This window comes from Carettochelys insculpta, chromosome 18 (assembly GCF_033958435.1).
Source record: "Carettochelys insculpta isolate YL-2023 chromosome 18, ASM3395843v1, whole genome shotgun sequence".
In the NCBI taxonomy this organism is placed as follows: domain Eukaryota; kingdom Metazoa; phylum Chordata; order Testudines; family Carettochelyidae; genus Carettochelys; species Carettochelys insculpta.
In genome coordinates, this window is record NC_134154.1 from 3,359,846 (window position 1) to 3,384,382 (window position 24,537).

The 24,537-nt window shown below is 49.5% G+C and overlaps 1 protein-coding gene across 2 annotated transcripts in view; it reads right to left on the minus strand.

Moving 5' to 3' along the window:
• ADORA2A (adenosine A2a receptor) overlaps window positions 1-24,318 on the minus strand; it is a 35,717-nt gene extending 11,399 nt beyond the window's left edge. Inside the window, exons 1-2 of one of the 2 annotated variants that reach the window (XM_075012544.1) lie at window positions 24,264-24,318; window positions 2,232-3,129 (exon numbers count right to left, since the gene is read on the minus strand). In XM_075012544.1, coding sequence (XP_074868645.1) covers window positions 2,232-2,581 — 350 coding nt within the window. In that variant the 5' untranslated portion in view covers window positions 2,582-3,129; window positions 24,264-24,318. Of the gene's footprint in view, window positions 1-2,231; window positions 3,130-3,519; window positions 3,547-24,263 lie in introns of those variants that run through there. The other variant, XM_075012545.1, reaches the window with a different exon arrangement.
• Window positions 24,319-24,537: the final 219 nt, after the last annotated feature.

Below are 24,537 nucleotides of genomic sequence, written 5' to 3' on the forward strand. Positions count from 1 at the left end.
AATCAAACTTAATCAGTTCTCAAGCAGCCTTTTTCTTATTTTGTGTATTACAGATCAAAATATTTGCTCATCTGTTTGTATGAACAATTAAATCAACATTTACTGATACTAACTGAATCCTTCCAAGCCTTCTGCTCCTTGGTAAATTTGCTCAAAATCATCTGATACACTATTAACAGAGATAACTGAATAATTCAGGCTCATTCAGATTTGTCCCTCTCTCTGTGGCATTTCCAGCACAGTCCAAATGCATCAGCCATTCTACAACCTACTTCATTGGTTGGTCTACGAAATCAGAAGCCTGTTGCTAGATTGTGCAGCCAGATTTATTCTTATGCAGAACAGTCAGCAGGCCTAGCCTTCCCCACCTTTGGGACCAGGTTTACACCAAAAAAATACATCAACCCAGCTATGTTGCTCAGTGGTGTCAAAGAGCCACACTCCTGAGAGACAGAGAAACCGATCTAACTCCCAGTGTAGACAGTGCTAGGTTGATGGAAGAATTCTTCTGTTGACATTGGTACTGCCCCTCAGAGAGGGGCGATTACCTGCAGTACCAGAAGAACTCTTCTCATTGCTGTAGCAAGTGTCTACAAGGAAGTGGAAAACCTGCAGCATTTCTGGTGACAAAAAGAAAGCAGCCAGGAACAGGCCTGGAAGGGTTTTCTTATTGCTGAAACAGCCCAACACCTGGAAATTAGCCTTTATCTTGTTATTTGCGTTAGGTACAAGTCACAAGAATTACCAAAGGGGCAACAAATTGTTTTAATTCATCAAACAGTCGGCTGCAATACTGAATGTGGCTGCCCCAGGGCTCTCACTATCTCTCCCCACTGCCTAGCTGCTTCCATCAGGTCCCTTCTTCAGCCCTCCACGGTGCTTGAATGGCAGAGGAGGGGAAGAGAAGGCAGGAGAGCAGCCCATGTACACTGGACAGGGTTAGGTTACAATTGCCACCACAGGAGTTTCTGGGTGGCAAATGAGAAGCAAGAGTGATTATAATTTCCCTTTGCAGCTGCAGCATTCTCCTCAAAATGAGGGCATCAGAACAAGCTGCTGGGGGGAGCAGGGGTAAGAAAGAGGAAGAGGAGGAGAGAGAATGATACAGAGCTGTCACTACAGTTACAGCCAGGTCTGCCCCCTTCCAGGTTGCCCTTGCTGAAGAATGGAGGGAGTTGCTCATTTACAGGCTTCCTCTGTGTCTTAAATGCCTGAGAAATTACTCAAGAGGCATTGTCAGTGAGCCGCTGCACAAAGCTACCCACTCTGTAGTAAGCCCAGTACAAACAAGGTTTGAACCGCACCAGGTGACAGCCGAGCCCCAGGCTGGCGCATGTACTTGCAGGACTATGATGATCAGATAGCAGCAGTTCTCCCATACCAGATAAAATATCCCCCTAATCTATGTGAATCTGGTCACTTGTCCACAGAGCAGCAGCAAGCTCTGCTTTGGAAGATCCCTCCCTGCCAAAGGACGCAGTGTGTGGGGTGCTCACCTGCGGGACGGATTTGGACCCAGCCTTCTTCCAAAGAGCCTCCTCTGTTAAAAATGCTGCACCTGATCCATTCTGGATCCTCCTGATCACATTAACAAAAAGTGCACTCTCCCTCTCGGCCTGCATAGTGTTAAAGCACCCCCCTTCCTCCTCCTTCCAGCTGCATGCTGGCCCTTGAGAATTTCACTGTAACAGCACACCTCCAGCCACCAGACAGAGCCCCTGCTGTCCACTGTGACCTCCCTTTCGTGCTTCGCTTTCCCACAGTGATCCCTCTGGCACTGTCTGGTCCAACTCAGAATCAATCATTAGAGTTAGTTATGAGTCTGTCTCAGTGCAGAACATAAGCTTCTAGGTAGAATCCAGGTAATTCCATGGACATATATTATGGGAAACAATTGTCTCAGAGGGGTAGCCCTGTTCAGCAGCTTACAACAAGAAATCCTGTAGCACCTCAAAGACTAGCCATTTTATTTATGAGGTAAAGAGCTTTCATGGGTCTTACAGGACTTCTCGGGTTTTTACGTGGGACAAGGAATAGAAATGCAACATGCAACAATTCCAGCAGGAAGGGACAAGTTTGGCATCTAAATAGCATTTTCAGATTACAGTGAAAGTGGCACTGTCCCTTTTAACTCTCTTTTCCCCCTGGATCACAGCACCTAGGACACTGTAGAGATGCCCATTCCTTCTGGGCTTCTTCCCCACTCCAGCCCCCACCGCCTCTGGGCTTACCTGAGGGGTATTCGGATAGCGATGATTCTGTCAATGGCGATAGCCAGGAGGCTGAAGATGGAACTCTGAGTCAAAACCAGGACGAAGCAGGCAATGAAGAGGCAGCCATAGAAGAAGGCACAAAAGCCAGTGCTGATAGTGATGGCAAAAGGGATGGCCAGCACACCCACGGCTATGTCGGCCACAGCCAGAGACACCACAAAGTAGTTGGTGACGTTTTGCAGGTTGCTGTTCAGATAGACGGCCCAGCAGACCAGGATGTTCCCCAAGATGGACAGCACTGCAATGACCAGTTCCAGGATGATGTAAGCTACATCCCAAATGAAGCCTTCAGTCCCATATACTAGCATGGTGAGGTTGACCGGGCCAATGTAAGAAGGTGCCAGAGAAGCTCAGTGTCCATATCTGCAGTGCTGCGAACAGCCACTGAGGCACCCCAAATCAGTCTGGGTTCTGAAGGGCACTCTGCTGCCAGCTGTTGTCCAGAGGCTTACCTTGCTCCCCTTCCCACTTCAGGGAAGAAAGTTGGAGTACAGGGCCTGCCGGTGTCAGCAGACAGGATAAACCTTGCAGATTCTCAGCATGCTCAGAATAATGCAAAAGCGCTTTAGTGGTCCACTGAGCTCCGACAGATTTGGCCCCAGGAAAAACCTCATACAGAGAAACCCTTTCCCCTTCAGAACTGAAAGCCCTGCAGATGTGTTTTTGAAGTGTGCTGCCCACTATAGTCACGTGTGGTTTGTTGGGTTTCTGTTGGCAATCAGAGCGCTCTTCGCTATGTCCTGCCACCTCTCAGGATCATCATCATGTTCTCCCTTTCTTCCTTTGACCGAACCCTCTAGGACTCAAGGAATCATCTTCTTAGCTGTTGCAAACATTCAGCTTCTCCACTTGCTTCCTACAAAAGAAAATACAACAAAAACCACTACACTAAGTAATCAGCTCCAGTGATGAGATGGAAAAAGCAAAATCTCATGTAAGTGGCATATCAAAATGATACATGAACATCACAGACAAAAGTCTTATATTTTATCCCCCCTCGGAAGCTGCCTGGTCAAAGTGAATATTGCACAGCGAGGATGTGAAACACAAGCACTGCTTTGTTTTGGAGGCTAACAACTGAGCTAGCAATCCAGCAGCTGCCTGACAGTCTGTCCTGAAACACGAGAACCCAGCTAATTATGCCTCAGCTGAAAAAAGGTGGAGACTTACACACACACACACACACACACACACACTTACACACACACACCTGCCTCCAAGCGATCACAAGGACATGACTTGTTACCTGCACTAACACACGAGTGTATTTCAGCACTACTGAGATACTACACGCACTTGCAAAGGAGTTACCAGCATGTGATCAGAGATCAAACCACACGGTCCAACATAAGCACGTTTGCATACGTAACAGGTTTGACATTTCCTTCCTCTGCTTTTAGCTCTACGCGAGAGGAAAACAAGAAATACTGACACAAGAAATACCCAAAAGATCTCAGACAAACATCCTTCAATACTTTCCTGCCCTGGAGAGAAAGACACGCATGCTGATCCAAGATCCCTTGTGATGTGAAGACACCCATACTCACACACAGCGTCCCACTATAAGCAAATGTATAATAGCAACCTCTGCTAAATTTCCATTGCTAGATCTCAAAGCACTTTATGAAAGGGGTCAGCATCAGCATCGTAATGATGGACTTACAACCAGCGATACACACACACTTACGCAGACACAAAATTGAGGGTTTACACACTCCCCTGCAGAAAGGTGTACACACACACACACCTCAGCAAATAGCAGCAAGCTGGCCCCAATGACACACATTCCCATGCACAGAGAAGCTCTTAATGCCATATACACATACATTAACCGGTACACATGAACAGACCCACACACACTGGTCAAAAAAGTGAGATACATGCATAGCACTTATCGCTACTGCAGTCAAACCCTCCTTTGTGCTGTGATATATACAGCAGACCTCCGAGTTACACAAAGGTTGTATTCCTGGACAACCTTGTGTAACTCAAATTTCACACAAGTTGGGAGGAGCTGGGAAAATGACCAGCACATTGCAGCAGTGCTGGTCAGTTTCCTGTCTCCTGTGAGTGGGGGGAAGCTGAGAGCCTGTCTCTGGGCTGCCCACTTCTCTTAGGAAAGCATAAGATAGGGAAACTGCTCCTGTCAGCATCAGCAGCCAAGAGTCAGGCTCTCAGCTGCCACCCCGACAGGAGTCGGGAAACAGACCAGTGCAGCAGCTGGCCAGTTCCCCCACTCTTCTGAATCCTGGGGAGCTGGTGCCTGGCAGCCTGGAACCAGGAGCCAGCTCCTCACCTCTCAATGTTGTGTTAACCCAAGACACACAAATTGAATGCACGCATTGAAGGGCTCTACTGTCCACATCGGCATCCAAAGACACTGACCAAATTGTCACAATCAACAACAAGGCTTGCAGAGTTTAATTTAAGGCTCTGGACCTTCGCCGTCCATCACTGGCTGGACAAGTGACTACAGGATGCAATGCTTTGGGTCCAGTTTGAAACCTCATTTGTTGCACAGGATTGCTGGAGTTTTGTCCCTTTTTTAAGACTATAGATATGGAAAACGAATACAGGCAGGGATGGGAAAGAAAGGGGCCTTGGGGCCAGCTGGTAAACCACCTCTGGGTTCAGTTTCAACAAGGCAGATAAGCCTCCCCAGATGAACGCTTTGGTGCTGCAAGAGCAGATGACCTGGAACAGCACCACCAGCTGGTTTTTGACACCTTCACAAAAGACTGCTCTGAATCATAGAATCATAGAACCCTAGGACTGGAAGGGACCTCGAGAGGCCATCGAGTCCAGCCCCCTGCCCCAATGGCAGGACCAAGTACTATCTAAACTACCCCTGATAGACATCTATCTAACTTGTTCTTAAATATCTCCAGTGATGGAGATTCCACAACCTCCCTTGGCAATTTATTCCACTGTTTGACCGCCCTGACAGTTTGGAACTTTTTACTAATGTCCAACCTAAACCTCCCTTGCTGCAGTTTAAGCCCGTTGCCTCTTGTTCTAGCCTCAGAGGCCAAGAAGAACAAGTTTTCTCCTTCCTCCTTATGACTCCCTTTTAAATACCTGAAAACCGCTATCATGTCTCCCCTCAATCTTCTCTTTTCCAAACTAAACAAGCCCAGTTCTTTCAACCTTTTTTCATAGGTCACATTCTCTAGACCTTTAATCATTCTTGTCACTCTTCTCTGGACCCTCTCTAGCTTCTCCACATCTTTTTTGAACTGCGGTGCCCAGAACTGGACACAATACTCCAACTGAGGCCTAACCAGCGCAGAGTAGAGCGGGAGAATGACTTCTCGTGTCTTGTTAACAACACACCTGTTAATGCATCCCAGAATCATGTTTGCTTTTTTTTTGCAACAGCATCTCACTGACTCATATTTAGCTTGTGGTCCACTATAATCCCTAGATCCCTTTCTGCTGTAGTCGTTCCTAGACAGTCTCTCCCCATTTCTGTATGTGTGAAACTGATTGTTCCTTCCTAAGTGGAGCACTTTGCATTTGTCCTTAATAAACTTCATCCTGTTTACCTCAGACCGTTTCTCCAATTTATCCAGATCATTTTGAAGATGAAACCAATGTTTCAAAAACAAAATATAGGAATAAAAACAATGAAAATATAATTAACTTGTGATTTACATCTGATCTGAAGGAGATTATCTAATCTTGCACCTTTCATTGGTTTAACTATCTATTTTAGCACTGTGTTTGGAAGGAGAGGAAATGGTCTTTTTGATTTGGAAGTGCTAAAACGTACCTTTCCATCAACTCCCCAAATCCCCTTTTGTTTTATCTGTATAGTTTGGGTTTGTGCAGGGGAAGTTAATAGGGGAAATGAACTTGCAATGTAGCGGGTAAAGGCAGACAAGGATCTTCTGTTTTATCAATCATCCCTTGAGGTAGGGCACTCTCTGTTGTTATCTTTTAGAAAAAAAATATCTCTATCCAGTCCCTCTAAAACAGGTGTGGGGAACCTCTTCTGGGACAGGGGCCACAAAACCCTCACTAATGTGCCCCCAACTGAGACACCTCACTCCCCTCACGCGCCAGCACCACAGACAGGTAGGTGAAGAGGTTGGGGGGGCAGGGGACGGAGATTCAGGCCAGATTTATTTTTCTGGGGACTTGAGGTGGGAAGTTCAGGGTTGAAGTGTGCAGGAAGGGTCTGCTGAGGAGCAGGTGTGGGGTCTGGGTTGGACGGAGGGTGCAGGAGAAGGCTGGGGGAGGGAGAGTACAGGAGCAAGCTGAGGGTGGGGGTCTGGGCAGGGGTGCGGTGCAGGAGCAGGGTGGGCGTTAGGGGGTCTAGGCAGGAGGACAGTGCAGGATTGGGTTGGGCGTCTGGGCAATGGGGGGCACTTACTGCCATGTCCCAGCTGGAGTAACAGCAGCATGTAGAAACGCTCCCTGGAAAAAAGCCTCTCCAGGCAGCAGTGCTCTGCTATTCCCTCAGCTGGGTGATGGAGAGGAGTAGCAATACCAGTTCTGCCCTCACCAGACAGAGCCTGTGGTCTGGCTCCGGCTCCAGCTCCAGCTCGCCTGACTCCAGCCAACAAGCTTGGGGCTCCACACCTCCCACCAGCAGTGGGCCAGATGCTGGGAAGAGGAGCCCCCAGCCCCATGGGCCTGACCCAGGCAAGCCTCAGTCCAGACCGCAGACCAGAGGCTCCTCATCCTTGCTCTAGAAGCTCTTTTTTCCACCGTATATCACCACAGTTAAAAGTACACCCCGTATTACCTCCCCAAATGCCCTTGTCCATTTCAAATCCTGCCTGAAACACACTGAGGGGCCCACTTGCCAAAATGCATTCTAGCCTGAAAGCCAGCCCTTGAGCAAAAGCGTTAGCAGCAGATTACCAGAAAAGAAGGAAAGGGAGATGACAGAAGGAGACAGAGTAACGTAGCACAGATGACAGAGTGAAAAAGAAAAATGAGGAAAAAGTGGCAACTTTAATGGACAGGAAAATATTGCTCCAAGAGCTCCCATGTGTGTCTGTGGGAAGTTCTCTCTCTCCACAGCTTAGCCCGTCACAGCTAGAGCCCCCAAATGAGGCCTTTGAAGTGAGAAGAGGGGCACCAAATTAGTTCACATCTCTCCAAGCATACACAACACACACGTACCATGACACACAATAACACTCTAACCTTTGTAGATCCTTTTCTTCCTTCCAAACAATGTGGATTTTCTAGCTCCCACTCATGTCTCCACACACACACAAATTTAAATGCAACTGGAGCTTAACTACCGGCTCACTGTCAGATAATGACTTAGTGAAATTTAACAGCTGGACATGGAGTAGGTCAGCCAAACCCTCTGACCCATAAAAAAGTCAACTTTAAAAAGAACAGATCTGCCACCTGAAGCTACGACAGCTATAAAAACAGACGTGCTCAAGAAGAACAAGCCACTGAAGTAATCGAGTTAAACAGGATGCAGATAACAATAAAACTGCCATCTACCTCTACATAGTGCTTGACATCAGCCATACTCAAAGCACTCTACAAAGGATTTCACAGTCATGATTCCCATTTGAGAGAAGGAGAAACAGGACTGATAGGATATCTTTTCCCAAATCAGCACTTCCTTGTGTAGGCTGATGAACTCATCTGAATCCTAATCGTGCCTTTTTTAACTGGAACACTTCGGCAGCTCATCTATGTCCAACACGGCTGGTTTTAATCTGAGGAATGAGATACCAAAGTTTGATTGGATTCCTGGTGCTCATCACTCCAGGAAAGGCCCACCTAGTTCAAACACATTCTGGGAGAGGTGGAATTTTCTGCCATTGGGCCCATCCTCCTGAGAAAAAAATGCTGGAACTTCAGATGCAATGAGTGCCCTTAATTGTCTGATGTCAGGAGAGTTCTCGTATATTCTGCTTCCCCCAGTTGCATCACTGACCGATTTTCTCATTTGGTCTCTGGAGGCACCAAATTTGGCTGCTGCTTCATTCTCTGGTTCCACTTGCGTGTTGCAGCCTTCTTTTTCCATCACAGTCTTTGCTGATCACGTCAGTGTTCTGTCCAGAAAAAGGACAATTGGTTCTTATGCTCTGCTACACTTGGGGTTTTCATGGGAGGGAAACTGTAAGAGCCAATACATCTCAAGACAAATAACTGGCGTTGAGCAAACATTCCAGCCAGGACATGCCAGCATTGCCACTCCTTCAGCAGCACTAATATCTCTGTGGTTCTAACTGGCATTAGATAGGGTGTGAATTTACAGCACTCCAGCATCATGACTGCCACAAGCACAGTAGGTGCAATGGCCTCTGAGAGGTGAGTGCCATTCCCACAACTCCCGCGTAGTGGGGCAGGATTTACCTTTGTCCCACCAGTAGTCTGACCCCTTGATTGCAGAACTGTTTGAAGCTGGCTTTAGTTCCAAAATTAGCTTGCAGACCAGGCCTCAGCAGCTCGAACTTACTGAGCCAGAATGAAAAAATACCCACCACACAAAGGAGAAGAGGTGTATGTTGTGGAGACACTGATTTCTTGGCTAAGTTTCTAGTCCATGTCTGACAACAGTCCAGCTGCCCACACTGATGAAATTAATCTAATCGCAGACCTGCTTTACTTATGGAGGTATTGTGTGTGGTGTATTTAATATTTCATTAGGTCCTCAAGGGATCAATATTGTAAACTTCTTGTGAATAGGGAAAATTAACCTGTACCTTGCAGCCTGCTGGACAGCTACAGTTAATACTGCTCTTCCAACTCATGTCTTGTGCTGTTAATTGAATTAATCCCTCCTTGTTACACTGGGCTGTGTTCCTGCCTTTCTCCCATTATTAAATAAACCTTTCTTGCCACTCACCACCCCCCTAAGCAGCTCCCTTGTTCATTTGTCATGACTTGGAACACTCTGTTCTAGCTCCGATTTCAGCCCCAATGAAAATCTGTCTCTTGAAATTGAATAAAGACTCTGAACAGCATGTTCCAATGCAACCGCTCACATCTGGAGGCCAAAAAGCTTTTGTTCTGAGCTCTTCCAATTGACTTTGGACTCAGGTGCTGTCATTGCTGTCTCCTGAGCTGTCCGGGGGCTTTTATCTGGTGCGAATCCTCAGATCATGTTGTTTCGAACATTCCTCATAGAAATTCCTTTCCAGCTCCTGTCCCCTGGAGGCTCAGTTTAGACCTCTTGCTGTTGGTACTCACGCCTGCACTATCCATCATCATGCTGGTGAGGAGTGGATTTGTTAATCACAGCTCAGCCTCCTCATTCGATGAGCATTTTCTTTCCAGCTGTGGAGTAAACAGTTTGACAAGAGCCACAACTTTTTAATTTGGGAGCCAATCTTAGGCATGTTAGCAAAATCCCAGAACAGTGGCTGGGGGGCGGGATCTCTCAGAAAGACGGTCTCTGATCCTCCAGCCTTCAGACTGTGACCCCACTTTGGGAGCAAAAATTCTTAGGAGTCCATTCCCTTTGCAGCCAGAGTGCCAGACCAAGCAGCTGGAGACAGTGCATGAAACATCCAGGTAGAGGCACTTGCCTCAGAGAATCTCAGCACAAGAGAATCTCCCTAGTAGCGTGATGGAGCAGGGAACCATGTGCATTTCTAACATATAAAAGCTGGAGCTACTGTGACCTTGCAGTGTATGGTCTGAGGTGGAATTAAAAGCAAACACAAGAACCTCTCTCCCCACCCTGTTGTTCCTTTTGTCCCCAAGTCCACTTCTGACAGGCTGAGGGTCCACCACAGCTGAGTCTCCTCAGCCCTGCCATCCCACCTCCTTGCCTGGAGCCATTCTTCTCCACTCCAGGCCACTCTCTGGACTGGAATGGGTTCTCCCTGCTGGTTCCAGACCAGAGAAAACCAGCACTAAGGAAAGTGAGTCATGTCAAGATAACACAGGGATGGAAGAAGTGGCGTCCCTGACCTGAGGGGTGGGATATAATTTTTGATGGGGTGCTACTTGGAGAGTTAGGTAGGTGGTCAGGGGCTGCACTTTTCTGTGGAGAGGGTGTGGGGTCTGGGTTGGCGACTGGGTGCAGAAGGGAGCTTGGGTAGGGCACTGGGTGCAGGAGAGGGAGTGGGGTTTGACAGGGAATTTGGAGAAGACGGGGTAGTGACCTGGGGCACAGAGTCTGGGAGTATGGGTGCAGGAGAGGATTCTGGCCTGGGAGGGAGTTGCCAAGCAGTGTCCAAGCAGGCTCTGGCCAGGATGCACTTACCTAAGCAGCAGCAGCCCTCATAGGCTGGCTATTCCAGGTGTCTGTCTCCACTGGGGGAGGAGAGTGGAGGGTTTCAGGTGCTGTTCCCGCCCCCAGAAAAATCTCTCAGCTCCTATTGGTCCATTTCACATACGGCCCCCACTCCCCAGCAAAATCTCTCAGCTCCTATTGGCTGGAGCAGAGAGATTTTGCTGAGGGGACAGAGGTAGCACCCAAAGCACTTCCCCCTCCACAGCCCCAATTAAAAGGCTTGGCAACCTGGATCGCTCACCCTGGCCTTACCTGCAGACACCACTATGACTGGAACTCATGCTACACACAGCCATCTTGAGATGGCCCCACATTTCCTGAGCACAGTGCTTCCAAGTGCATCCCTTGAAAATTATATTGTCCCAAGTGCCATTCATCTGCCGAATACCCTGTCTCCTACAGGCAAAACCTAGGATTTGTACAGGGCATTATTTCCACATACCCTACACTTGACATTTAACCAAGAGATTGGTGCTGTGAATAAGTCATGTGTTTCCTGCCTTCAGAACTCCAAAAGGAAACTTTCAGCCACTTGAGAACAACCTCCTCCCTCTGAAGAGGTTTTAAACCTGCCGCCTTCTGCCACATATCTTCAGAATCGCCAATCACACACGTTCCCCAGCCTCCAGACTTTCCCTGTCTCTGAGAAACACTTCTGGCAACAAACGGGTTCAAAACTCTATATTTGCTCCTTTCCATTGCTTTTAAATGCTGCTCGCTGGTTTGTTCCCTGCATTTAGAGAGCACAGTTTTAGAGGCCTTATTTACAATTGTTTCCCAGGTTGCCCATCTCCCTCACATCATGTTGCAGTAGCTGGGGCGTGGGTGGAAAGCAGGCCTGCCGGCTTCTCTACACCCTCGCTAATGGATGAAGAGGTGACTGGTGTGCACAGGCAGGAGGAAGAGTTACTCTATCTCAGCAGGATGTGGCTCTTCTGGTTTCCTTATTGGTTTCATTTTAATTGATCTTTTAGTCATCTGCTTCCAGCAATAAGAGGAAATTAAATATTAATTATTTCCCTTCTGATCGTTCGTTATTAACGAAGGATGAAAATGAAACAAATCAGGCATGAATATAACAGCATATTATTAGCCTGATTTGCAGGTACTCTGAGTGCCCGCAGTTGTAATCACTTTCAACTGAAGCTGTGGGGGCTTGGCCCACTTGAAAATGTTGTCTTGAGTCTGCCTACGGTACTTGTCTGTCTTCTCACAATCTGCACCCCTGCAGACACCATGACCCCCACGGGGAGTCAACATCCCTGCCACTGTCCTGGGGAGAAATCTTCTTCATTCTTTTACCTCAAGGATCTTTTTGAAATCATCCTCCTCCTGGCTGCAAAAAGCAGAGATAAGACCCCTTCGGGACCCCATGAATTCTGCCCTGTCTTCAGCTCGACCAGGAGTGGTGTGTACAACTCCTCTGGCCTGGGCCTGAGCTCACTACCTCTGTAGCATTCCCAGCCTCTTCCAGCTGTGGGGAACTGAGATTTGGACTCCACTCAGGTTTCCCCAGGCATGGCAGTATGGAGCACATACACACCCATCTGTGAATTAAGTCCTCCTTCGGTGAAGCAACATAGAAACTCCCAGCTGAGCAACCAAGTTCCTTTCAGGCTGGGGTGGGCACACTCCAGGAATCTGGGAAGTGGTCAAGGGCCATATTCATCCATGGTATTAATGGAAGGGTGCAGAATCTGGGACAGAGGTTGGGTGCAGAAGGGAGCTCAGGCTAGGGGGCTGGGGTATGTGTGTGGGAGAGGAGTCTGACCTAGAGGAGAAGGTCAAGATTTGATGGGGTGGGGGTGTGATGGGGCAGGAGTACTAGAGGTTCTGCAGGGGTTTGGATTTTGACCAGGGGCAGGGGATTGAAGTGCAGGGTCTGGGAGGTGGAATGGGGGTGCAGAGGATCTAGGTTGTGACCTGGGCAGGGATACAGGAGGCGGGGGCAGAGAGTTGAGGGAAGGGACTGGATAAAGTGCCAGGTGCAGGCTCTGGCCAGGAGGTGCTTATCTGCGGCAGCACCCTGCCTGACACACCCCTGCATGCTGCTAGCTGCAGGGGCCATGTGCTCTCTGTGCGCCATGCAGGGGCCTGCCCTGTGCTGCCTATACCACAAGCATGGCCAAAGGCAGCTGCCACTGGCAGGTTCCAGCCAATGAGAGCTGTGAGACTGTGCTGGGGGTGGGAGCAGCACACAAATCCTCCCCTGGGGCACACCGTGTGCAGAGATCACGTGGCCCCCACAGCCAGCCTCTTTGAGCAGCATGCGGGTCAGGGCAGGTACAGAAGCCTGGCAGCCTGCCTGAGGCTCCTGCTGAGCTGTGAGACAGTGGCAGCCTGGGTCTGATGGTTTGGCAGGCCAGCTCCAGCCTGCCAGCTGTTATTTTGCCAGCCCTGCTTTAAGGGCTCCACTAAAGCCTCCATCACTTCACATTTTCTTCTGAGCAAAGATGATTTCAGCCATTTCTGAGACTGAACCCACCCATTCTGCTCGACCCCAGGGCAACAGCCGCCTGTCCCTGCACTCCAACATGACTCCCCTGTTTTACCTGGTTAACTGGGGCAAAGACACACCCCCTCCGCCAATGTCTCCTCTAGCTGCAATGTGCACCAGACCAATCAGTGCCAGTAAAGGTAGAGGAAGGACACAGGGGGCAACTGAGAGCACAAGAGCTAGACTAAAAAACAAAGAAAAAGTCTCCTTGGTGTCCACTTTAGCCAAGTCTCAATAACTTTAGCATACAGCAGGAATTCTGCACTGTGTGGCTCAGGAACATGAAGGACCCAGGACTGAGCCCTTGGCTCAGGCGTAGACAAAATAGTAACGCTCCTCCAGCGTAGGCTAGGCAGCATCACACAAGAGTAAAGAAAAGGTTGAATGGAATCCTAGTGAAAACAGGGAAAGAGAACCCTGCTTAGAAAAACTGCTGTTATCACTAGTGCATCATCTCCACAGGGTTAGTCATCTCCATGTGAATCAGAAGAACATGTGGTCTCCAGGGGAAGGGGGAAAGACTCAGTGCTAGTTCTGCTGGTCAGATTCCTCTTCTACATCAATTGTTACGGCCCCACCCAGGAGCACTTGAAGAGCAAAGGAAGAACCAGGGTTTTAAGTAATTCATGAAGAGTTAGGCCTTCCGGAGCACAGCAGGAATTTGCTCAAAAAATTTCTATATTGTTGAAAGATGATGGACTTGCCCTCTGTGGATGTCCCGCCACCTCTTCTTAGAATGCACAGGATCTCTCTCATTTCTATACTTTTTTCCGTGTAAGTTTGGCCCATTTGCCTCTGAGCTCATCTCACCATTACCTCCGTTTGTACCCCAAGTGTCGTCCATGAAGAATGGCTTCCAGCAGCTCACTCACTTTCCTTTGGAAAGCTTTTGGACTGCAGTAGAGCAATATCCTTCAGAGGGTTTTGCAAGTTTTCTGCTGGGCATAGTCGGGGTGGAAGGGAATATGTCAGAATCCCAGTGCGGGGGATACTGTTGTACCAGCTGAATTTCTTCCATGGTGGGGAGAATATACCTCACCCCACTTACTTCTTTACTGAGACTTTTTAGGTCCATGAAGACCTTGAACTGCCCTCCTCCCTGGGTGGAATTAAGAGAGGGACTTTAAGGGCTGCAGCCCATGGCTGCGGGCTAAGGAGGGCCCTGGAGAAACATCTAACTGCCAAAAGGCCAGATCTACTTGCGAGGCCCCCTTAGCCTGGGGCTCTGGGCTGCAGCCCCTAAATCCCCTGCACATTATCTGGCCCAGACCTATGAAAGGAGTTAGAGACTTAGGGTGCAGAAAGGGGTGTGGGCTCTGGGTTAGACCTCATACCCCAACCCTGAGCCTGCTTCAGCACTCTAACTCCCACCTGGACCATGCACCTCTACCCCAACCTCCAGTCCTGAGCCCCCTCCTGCACTCCAACCCCTTGCCTCAGCCTGCAGCCCCATTCTGCACCCCAAAGCCTCATCCCAGTTGCAGCCCTCAACCCTTCTTACACCCACCGTCCTGCATCAGCCTGCAGCCCCTTCCCACACTCTGGACTCATTTTTGGCCCCACCAGAGGAGTTAATTCAGCCCTGCCTCCTCCTTTTCATGACAGGCACCACTGAGGCCTAGTACTTTGCTGTACCAGTAACATGCACTATTGCACCATTCTCCTTGACTTGTTCTGCTCCTTCAGTTTGGGAACCAGGGACTAGTACCTCAGGAGCGTGGCCCCTCTCAACGGCCTCCATCTGGTTATCTTCAAGGCAGACATTCTGCCTGAACACTGTACCTGCTTCCTCCACGTGGTATATGAGACCCATCTCAATGAAGTGACGTGTGCCGGCCCAACAAATACTCCTCAGCCTCACTTTCTGTGGGCCTTGGAGTGAGGGTGAGTTTTCACTTGACCCACCTCGGCTACTGAGCACTACCTTGGGCTGCTCCAACTCGGGAAGCATCTCCACAAAACTCTCCTTATAAGTGAGGTCACTCTGCCTCCATAGCAATGCAAATGTAACACTCCTGAAGATCAGATGCCCAACCCTGCCTGTGAATGTTGGCTTTGGATGTGGCTCCTAGGAAGCAGGGATCATTCACCACTGTTTGAACAATCACCTCAGGTTTTTTGCTTCCAGTTTTTAGATTTCTTTAATATGCATCATCTGACCTGTGTTATCCCTTGTTATACCTGGAACATTTCTGTCCCACGAACTCAGTGCAATGAACAGGATTTTTAAAAAACAATGCTCCTGTTCTCCCCTGGGAATTTATTCTTCTGCTATTTGCACCACAATTCTATTCGTTTCCTGCAGGCAGTAATTTTTTTGTTTAAAAAAAAAAAAATAGGAGCTGCTACTCAGCCAGTTCCCTCACCCCCTGCCAATCCCACGCCTGGGGCTGACAAGGTGCCAGCACTCAGTCGTGGCACCAAAAAAGCACTGTTTACAGGACAACTCACATTTTCACTATTGGCACAGACGGTTGGCCCAGTTACACCACCTTTTCTCAGAGGTGACATTAGGATTTTGAATAAAACGTTTACAAAACAAATCAACTACTAAAAAATGCCAGTGTTCTTCTCGAATGACTCCAGTCTGTGCATCCAGGGATCGAGCAAAAACTTACATTCTTTCTCTGGGTCTCTATGATCTTTGCTGAGAATCATTCCTACCACATTCTGCTGCATTTGCTACATCCCTCCTTTGGACCTGCTCAGCCAGCAGAGTCTGATGCCGCACTTTGGCAACAGCATGTATTGCTAGTTACGTTGTTTGGAACCACCATAGTTTCCTGGTAGCCTATCAGCCTGGTGATCTAGCTTGTCCTATTGCAAATCACCTCATAAAATATTATTCTAGCAGGAGTTTTTTGTTAATTGTTTATGAGCACAAATGTTTGTCTAAAAAGTGGAAAGGCAAAGACATCAGTAAGCAGCAGAGATTCCTTCTAACAATTACCCCTCCAACATCCAGCGAATGATCCTTTGCGCCTCTAAATACTCAAGATATAAATCTATAGCTTGCTTGCAAGAAAGGCTACATTTTAAAAAGTCTCCAGCCCTTGCTTTACAGAAATTCCCATCAACTTCTCCAATATATAAGCCACACCCAACCCTTACTGTCAGCAAAGAGCAAGTGAGAAGATAGTCCCAAAACAGATTCCTAAGTGGCAGTGGGGTTTGCTCTGACTTACAAAGAGGTTTGTAACTGATGTGGGTCCAAACCAAGCTCCGCTCCCAGACCAGACACACTGGAGAAGACTGAATTCAGAAGTGCTGAGCCCACCTTGGTTGATCCCACCCTTGAAAATGGAAGGGGAGCCAAACACACATTACATACAGTAAGGCTGTGTTATGAATGCTTTAGAGAAGTCACTGGTCCCCCTGGGAGAACCGAATCTCTCTCCCTTCTCAGGACAGGGAGGGAGGGAGGAACAACAGCAAAATGAACTGTAGAAAAGGGGCAGTCCTGTGGCTCATAGACCAAAGGATGCAATTTACCTCATCAAGAACTGAAGCCACCTCCCCCACATCTTCCCTCCCCACCTGCATTAATTACCTTGGACCCCAGCTAGACAGGCAGGTGAAGCGTCTGCTACGTGCCCAAATGAACCCTAGCTGGCTCCATAAAGCCAGGACTAATCTGGGCTTTTTGAGTGATGGCGATCGAGGGACTTTTGTCTTTGGGTATCCAACCTGACAGATTCAAGTGTCTTGATTTTCAGGAGGGGGGATGCTCAGCAGCTCTGCAAGTCAGCTCCCTTGAAGGCGTCTCAAGGGGGAAAGCCAGCATCATGGGCCATTTTAAACAACGTAGACCATGGGTGTTCAACACATTTGAAATGAACCTGTTCACTGTACTTTCTAACATCCCCAACATGGCACATCTTGGCCTTTACCAAAGCAGTAGGTAGTCCGTCGTGTCAGACAACGACCTCTTGAGCTGGCACAGGCTCATTGGTTGTGGACTCGCAAGTGGCTGAGGAGTCCAAGCTTTGAACAGCATAGGCATTCACACGGGGTGGGGGGGGGGGAGGGAATTGTTCTGGCTCTGTTGGTGCGGCTGCTGCTGTTGCTTTCTTCCTCTCACAAGCATCAGTGAGGCGTATGTGTCGCTGCTCTTCAAAGTTGTCACACGTGTGTTGTACGAGAGCACGCCAGCCTGTTCGGTCTTTTGCCTGCTGCTCTAGCTGATCTGGTTTTAAACCAGCATGAGCAATCTTGCCCTTCACGCAGTCTTTATACCTCTTGCGAGGCCCACCTTGATTCCTTTTGCCCTGGGACAGTTCACCGTAGAGGAGTTGCTTAGGGATTCTTGACTCCTCTATTCATATGATGTGCCCTGTCCAGCAAAGCTGGGCTTTCAGAATCATGGCTTCAATGCTCGTGGTTCCTGCTCTGTCCAGGACTTCCAGGTTCATAATTTGGCCAACAGTCCACTAAACTGAATGCGTACAAGGCTGTAGTCCTGACCAGTCTCCTGTATGGCTGCAAAACCTGGACCTTGTACAGAAAACATAAAACTGCTGGGGTGCTTCCACACAGGCAGCCTGAGGTCAATACTGCTCATCTGATGGCAGGACAGAGTTATTTTACCAAAGTAAGATCGAAAAAAATACCCTCTAGATGCTGTCTGGCAATACTATTTTCTTGACTGCTGCAGAATATGGGGACTGCTCTATGCACTAGCCACATATGAACATTACAGCTCTCTTAGCAGTTTAATAATCAGAGGGGTCAGGGTGTCAGTCTGTATCCACGAAAACAACAAGTCATCCTTAAAAACTCACAGATTTATTTGGGCATAAACTTTTAACAGGCAAAAACCCCTTTAGTCAGATGTGCAGAATGGAAATTATAGAGAAAGGCAATGTGCAAGCCACTCCATGCATCTGATGACACGGGGGTTTGTCAACAAGCCAATGCCCAAAGAGATCTGTTAGTCTTCAGGTGCCACAGGACTCCTCGTTGGCTTTGCTGAAGCAGGCTAATGCAGCTGCCCCTCAAACGCTTCTGGGTGACCTTATTGTAAGGGGAAAGTTCCCTGCTGCCAGTTTCAGAGCTCCTCCCAAGTGTGCCTGAGTGCACTGATCTCAGAGTGAAAATTAAACTTTTATTGCCATGCAACAGAAGGTTTATTAACCCACTTCCCATGACTCTTCTGCCTCGGGGAATGGGCTGTATCTGGACTTACTTAACACTCAGCTTTCCAGAAATTTCAGCAGCTATGTAAGAGAGGCTCTCAAGTAAGTCCCACAGGACCAAGCAGTCCTCTCCCAGAAGGCTCTGGTAATGGCAAGAAAAGAGTAAACAGCTATAAATTCTTACCTCCTCGACCCCACCGCCTGGGGAGATAGGCACGGAAACAGCATTACAAAGTGAAATGAGCGCAGAGATTAAATCGCAGTTCTACTCTCATGCCAGCACTGTACCACCTATTCCGATATACAGCCACCAGACCCTTGGGCCCTTCTTTATGCTAACAGTTACTGAACAGAGGGGAAAGAGAAGGATGTCTGAGACCAGGAGAAGGGGAAGAGACTGGGAGGCTCAGAAAGTGGCTGAAGCAAGAGACCAAGCGCTGTGTGACTGTCCCAAGTGTGAGAACATGGCACACCTTAGCACTCACTCCCTTTGGAGGGGAAAACATAAAGAAGCCTAAATCACAATACACCCAAGCTCAGCTTCTCTGCTTCATTCACTTGACTGGGTGAGGAATGAGCCTGGTACGATATGCAAGGTATGGCCCCCAGCAGAGGCAAGTTGAGCGCAGTTCCCACTGCCTCACTGCACTCCGGGAACAGCTGCTGCCTAAGCATCGCACTGCTCCCAGTTAGGCATGACTGGGATAACATGCAGGCTATGGCAGCACATGCAGGCACTGAATGCAGGACTCTGGAAAGTCTAGCCACAAGTTGGCAGATACAGGCCTGCTTCTGCAAGACACAGACAATGCTTCCCAGGAGACACTGAGCACCTTGCACTCCATTGACACCAATGTGATAGGTGTGAACTCAGCACCTTGCAGGAAGCAGCCCAGCATGTCATTTCCCACATCATCACATTTCTGTGAGACCTCTCCCCCGCTTTCCTCTAGCTGCCCTGCCGGGCTAGTTCACACCTCCACCTGCACTACCACTCCACCCTTGAAGCTCACCACAAATCATTCCATTGCCTCAGTTACACAGTCAGGAAAACGTTCCCTTTCATGCTTCTGGGTGTGTTCCGTCAGCCTGCAACCCCTGGGCTCCGTCCGTCTTCCCTGGCAGTGCTCCCTTCAGGATGAGAGGGGCTGGGGGCTCAAGCAAGTTTGTTACTTTCATAACGGATGTGCCAAGCCAGAGGTGCTGGGGCAATGGCCCGCCAGGCTCAGAGGTAGGAGCTGCACCGAGACCTTTAGCTTATGACCTTTCAAGTATTTTCAAACTGTTACCCCCTCGGCGTGACAAAGATCAGGGGAGTCTCTTCACAACCTCACCCTGCAGTAACTGCACTGGTGTAGTTACTCCCTTCCGACCCGGCACCGCCGCTCTGATTTGTCTGCATATTGTCTTTATGAGCAGCAGGCGCCCCAGTGCTGGTCAGAGGTCGAAGCCTGACCTTACCAGAACAGCCCGGAAAGGGACTACTGCTTCTTCACTGGTTTCCATCTGCTACTCCAGCAAATATCACGGCCCAATGGTCATGTTTTGTGCAACAGTATCAGCTCAGTCGAGACTTCCAGCTGATTCCATCATCCCTAGGTCATTTTCTACATCACTGTTTGCTGACCAGCCAACAGGTCCGCAGATAAGGCCCTCCCTGGGAGGAAAGCATCTACATTCAGCACATGCTTACAGTTAAGGCCTTTCCTAATCAGAGCCTTCATCTTTTGCTTCCTGCAGGGGTAGCCCACTGCGGCTCTTTGAGCTGTTAGATGTGGCTCCTCCTCAGAGCCGTGCCCCATGAGTGTTGTCCATTGCTCCGCGCACACGCCCCACTGCTTGGTGGGAGGAGTGTGTGGCAACAGCTCTGGCGCAGCAGCAACAGTTCTGGTGAGTTGCCAGAATCTTGTTAGAGTGGCGGGGTTGGGGGAGGGGAGTGAGAGTGTGTCTAGCTCTGGGGCATGGGGGGATTGGGTTATAGTTGGAGGAGGGGAGTGGGACTAGATTAGAGCAGGGAAGTTGGGGGTGCCTGACTCTGGGGGAGGAGGAGGGCATTGAGCCATGTATTATATGTTTATTTGTATCTATCTAGATAGATGACAGATAGATAAAAAGAAATATCTCATACATGGCTTTTTGCACGCTATCCACATGGCTCTTCGTCCCTAACTGGTTGGCCACTGCAGCCTAGTGAGAGCAGTTCCCGAGTCTGACTTTACAACAACCTAATTCATTATCACTCTGCTGCCTATTTCTCTAAAATTCTCCCGCTGCTGTCTCTCTCAATGGTCCATGTGATAACTTCCCCACGGTATGTTTCTCTAAATTTTAACTTTTCAATTCCCATGTGACTATAAAAGACCTTTATAACATACCATGTCCACCATGTTCCCTTGTCTACTAAGCTCGTAATCATATCAGAGTTTGCTATAGGGTGTTTTCATAATTGGTTCTGTATAGAATTCATGCTGTTGCTCAGCAGGTTATCTCCTATGGAGCCATCCAACCCTTACTGATCACTATTTTGTGAGTATGTAAGTTGAAATGGTTACAAGTGATTGAGTAGTTCTAGTGTTTCCTGTTACTTTGCTGACTGAGAACATATGGGTATATCACCTGACCAGGACAATCTACATGTATCTGGTCACATGTAGTCTAATGCCTTTGCAAAAAAGGAGGAAGAAAGTGTCTTTCCCACCCCAGAAGAACAGATGAAAAAGACACAAGACCCAAGAGCAGAGATTCTTGGATTGCACTAAATGAAAGGGCTTTTCTGGAGGCTGTCTACAGGCATTGGATAGGGTGAAAATCCAGAACAATCATCTTTGCCCGAATTCCTCATACCCAATTGCATTTTTTTCTCTGTTTTTTGTCAGGATTTAATTACAGGGCCCAACCTAAACTTCATTACATGTGATTAGACTACACAATAAGAATAGTTGCTGAGAGCTGATTAGATCAAGATGTGGGAGTGCAAGCAGCAGCTGGTATGGAAAACTATTACAATAACAGCAATGAAAGAAATAACTACAGAAGTTTTGGCACAAATACTCATATTGGATCTATATTTTCCTCCCAACCCATTCAGCAAGTTTGCAACAGTCCAGATATCGCCTTCAGGGCAGAGGTGCTGGAACAATTTTCTTAGTGGTGTGCTGAAGGGGAAAGCCGCATAGTTACGTTGTTAGTAGTTCTTCACCCCCTGTCAGTACCTGTGCATCAGGGTCTGATGCCTTTCATCAAAAGCAGGAAGGTGTGTTCACTTTATCTTTCCCGTGGAAAGGGGGGCTTGATATTCATATGTCTAGCACTAGTCCATCCCAGCAAAAGGGTGGAAAGAGACTTCCCACCTGCATTCCATGAACTCAGACTGCTGGGCATATGCATTCTTTACTTTCGATACACACGTGTGCATGCAAGTAGCCGTTTGCTTTGTATATAAATCTAGGGATTTACAAGTGGCAATTGTCAATTTACAGCTTGAGTTACTTGCCACACCAGTAGGGCTCTATTTTATTCTCATACTTTTCATATACTTTGACTATTTAATCGTATTTTTACTGGGTCACTCTCTCTTTTTTTAAACTCAGATTCAGTATAAGTGAATTCTCCCATGAATCTAATCCAGTTTGAGGATCTCTCACATCCCTGCTTGTCATTCTGTTTAATCCCTTTGTAGGTGGTTGTGACAATCTGATCTGGTAGTTTTCCATTTTAAAGACAAAACAGAGAGGACTGGGCCCGCTGTATAATTGTCTCTATTGAATGCAGGAGGTTGAATTTGTCAATTACCACAGCTCCTCATTAGTGCAAGGCTGGGACTTAAAAGCCTGAAAATAAATATGCTCAAGGACAGAGTTAGCTAATAGATGACCATCTGCTTGGTATACTAATTTTGGTTTAAATAGTTAATAAAAGTTGCCCTAACTACTATTTACCCAAATGACTCACACTTTAGCCTTGTAAATTAACCCCTTCTGTTTTCTCCTTGCATCATACATAGATGCGCCAGAAAGACACTGTCAAGCCCCATCTTCAGAATGATGGTGCTTCTAGGTTTGTAATAAGACAGATGTGATTGCATGTGTGGCTTATACCAGTGTTCAGAAACACAACCTTATTGCGTGATATTTGCACAGCACCTATCAGCCTCTACATGTGCCACAGCCTTCAGGTTTCACTGCCACAGTCTTTCTGCCTACAGAAAGGATGAGCTGAAGGAATCTCACCCATTGCCTGGCTGCTCCATGCGACCCAGTACCTTGCATGCCCTTTGTAAACACCCTCTTTTCCTTACACCAGACTAGGAGGGCTGAGCAGAAGATGTGGCCCCTTTGCTAATAACTGCAGATGATTCAGAAGTCACCATGGAAGGTCCATTCAGAACAACCACAACTTGGATCTCACCCCAGTCATGACCTTTTCCCTCTTGCTGAGCCATGAGATCCCTCTATTGACAGTTTTACTGACAATGTTTCCATGTACTGATGCTCAGAGTGCTTGGCTTTCATCAGCTGAAGAAGTTATTGAAATGCTGGATGGCATTGAGCCCAGTGTAAATATCAGCTAGCAAAAATGAACCATCTCATTTATCTCGGGTGAAGCTGTTTACTTAGTCACATAATTTGGTTTCAGAGTTAAATGACAAACTCTCCAGCGCTGAGTGCTATACACACATTTACCAGTATCTGATACTGCGGGGAAGCCATTGTTTCTTGCTGTTTAAGATCACCAGTCAGCAGCAGGGCTGAGTTCCAGGGGAACATCACTAAAGGCTAGAAAGTCTGAGGATTCCGGGGGGGGGGGGGGGCGCAAAAGCTGAGGATTTGAGGTGGCTGTGGGAGATCAGAGGGCTGGTGGAGCAAGGAAGATGAAGGGCTTAGACTCCAAACTGAAGAGAAGTTAGGGGCTGGGGGAAATCAAGTTGAGAGCTGCTAGGAACTCTGATGACAAGGAACTGTCCCAATCCCGCAGCTGCTGGACTCAGGTGAGAGAAAAGAGGGAGTGGACAGTTGCTTGCCTTTTCCTAAGTGTTCAAAGGTCATCAGTGGAAGAGCAGACCCAAGTGTGCTGCTAACAACCCAGAGCGAAAAGGCACAGCCTCAGACCCAAGACGACCTGTGCCATCCGGGAAGCCACCACACAGTCAGCCAGGAGCCCCCACAGGGATGAAAGTAAAAGTTGGATCTGCCAAGATGCTGACAGAACTACCCACATTTGACTTCAAGAGCCCCCCTCCCAACACTCCCACAGAGCAGAGACGCTCCTCCGCCTTCCCCCAAGAGCCTGGATCCTGGTGCATCTTGGCAACACCTGTGCTGCAAAACCTCCCGTCCAGCGCTCAGAACCACCCGAACCTGTGCAGCTTCCCCAGAGGACAAGGGGAGCTGCCCCCACCCTGCCCAACAGCTGCCCCAAATCCCAGACCTGACCTATTTCCACAGTCCCGGGCAGACAGACCAGCCCAGAATCCGGACCCGGAGGCACCTCAGCCCCGCGCCCTCGGAAAACCCCCACTCGCTCCGGTATCCTCCTGGGTCCGGCCCGTCTTCGACCCCCAGCTCCAAAGACCCCCCAGCAGCAGCTCCAGCCCCGGCCACCAGCTGGCACCGGCCACCGCAGACCGAGTCCCTGGAGCCGGGGCTGTCGGGGGAGCCCCAGCCCCAAGCCCAAACCTCAACCCGCTCGAGAGACAGGAAGCGGCGGCGGCGGCTGCGACCCCCGAGCCCAGCGCGCCCGGCTCCCCGGCAGCGCTCGCAGGCGGCGCAGTGGCCCCGGGCTCCAGGCTGTACGGCGGGAAGACACACGGCGCCTCGCACCGGCAGGGCCCGGCCCGGCTCACAGCGCGGTCTGAGCTGGGGCCGAAGCGCCGCCCCGCCGCCTCCGGTGCGAGACCCGGGGAAGGGGGTCGCTTCTCCCAGCCCGGGGCTCCCGGGAAGGGGGGACCCGGCCGGCGCCAGGGCCACGTGCCAGGGCCCGATGCGGCGGCGGGGCAGCGCGGAGGCTGCGCTCGTTCTCTGCCCCACGCGCCGCGCCGCGCCGCGCAGCCGGGGGCTCGGGAGACGCTCCCCCACCTGCAGGCGGCCGGGACCCGGGAACGCTCCTCCCGCCGCGCCGCGCCGCGCAGCACCCACCTGTCCCGGGCCGCGCATCTCCTCCGCCCGCCGCCCGGGGGGACCCTCGTCCCGGCGTGGCCGCTCCGCCGCCTGCCGATTCAAACTCGCGGACTCAGCCCCGGCGCCGGGAGACGCCGGCTGGGCCCCAGCGCGCCCCCTGGAGGGGATCGCGGAGCCAGGCAGGCGAGCGGGGCCGGGCGCCGCTACCCGAGGCCGGCTGGGGCCACGCAGCGGGGCTCGCCCCCGGCAGAGGAAGAACTGGCCCCGGCTGGCCGAGGCGCACCAGGCTTCC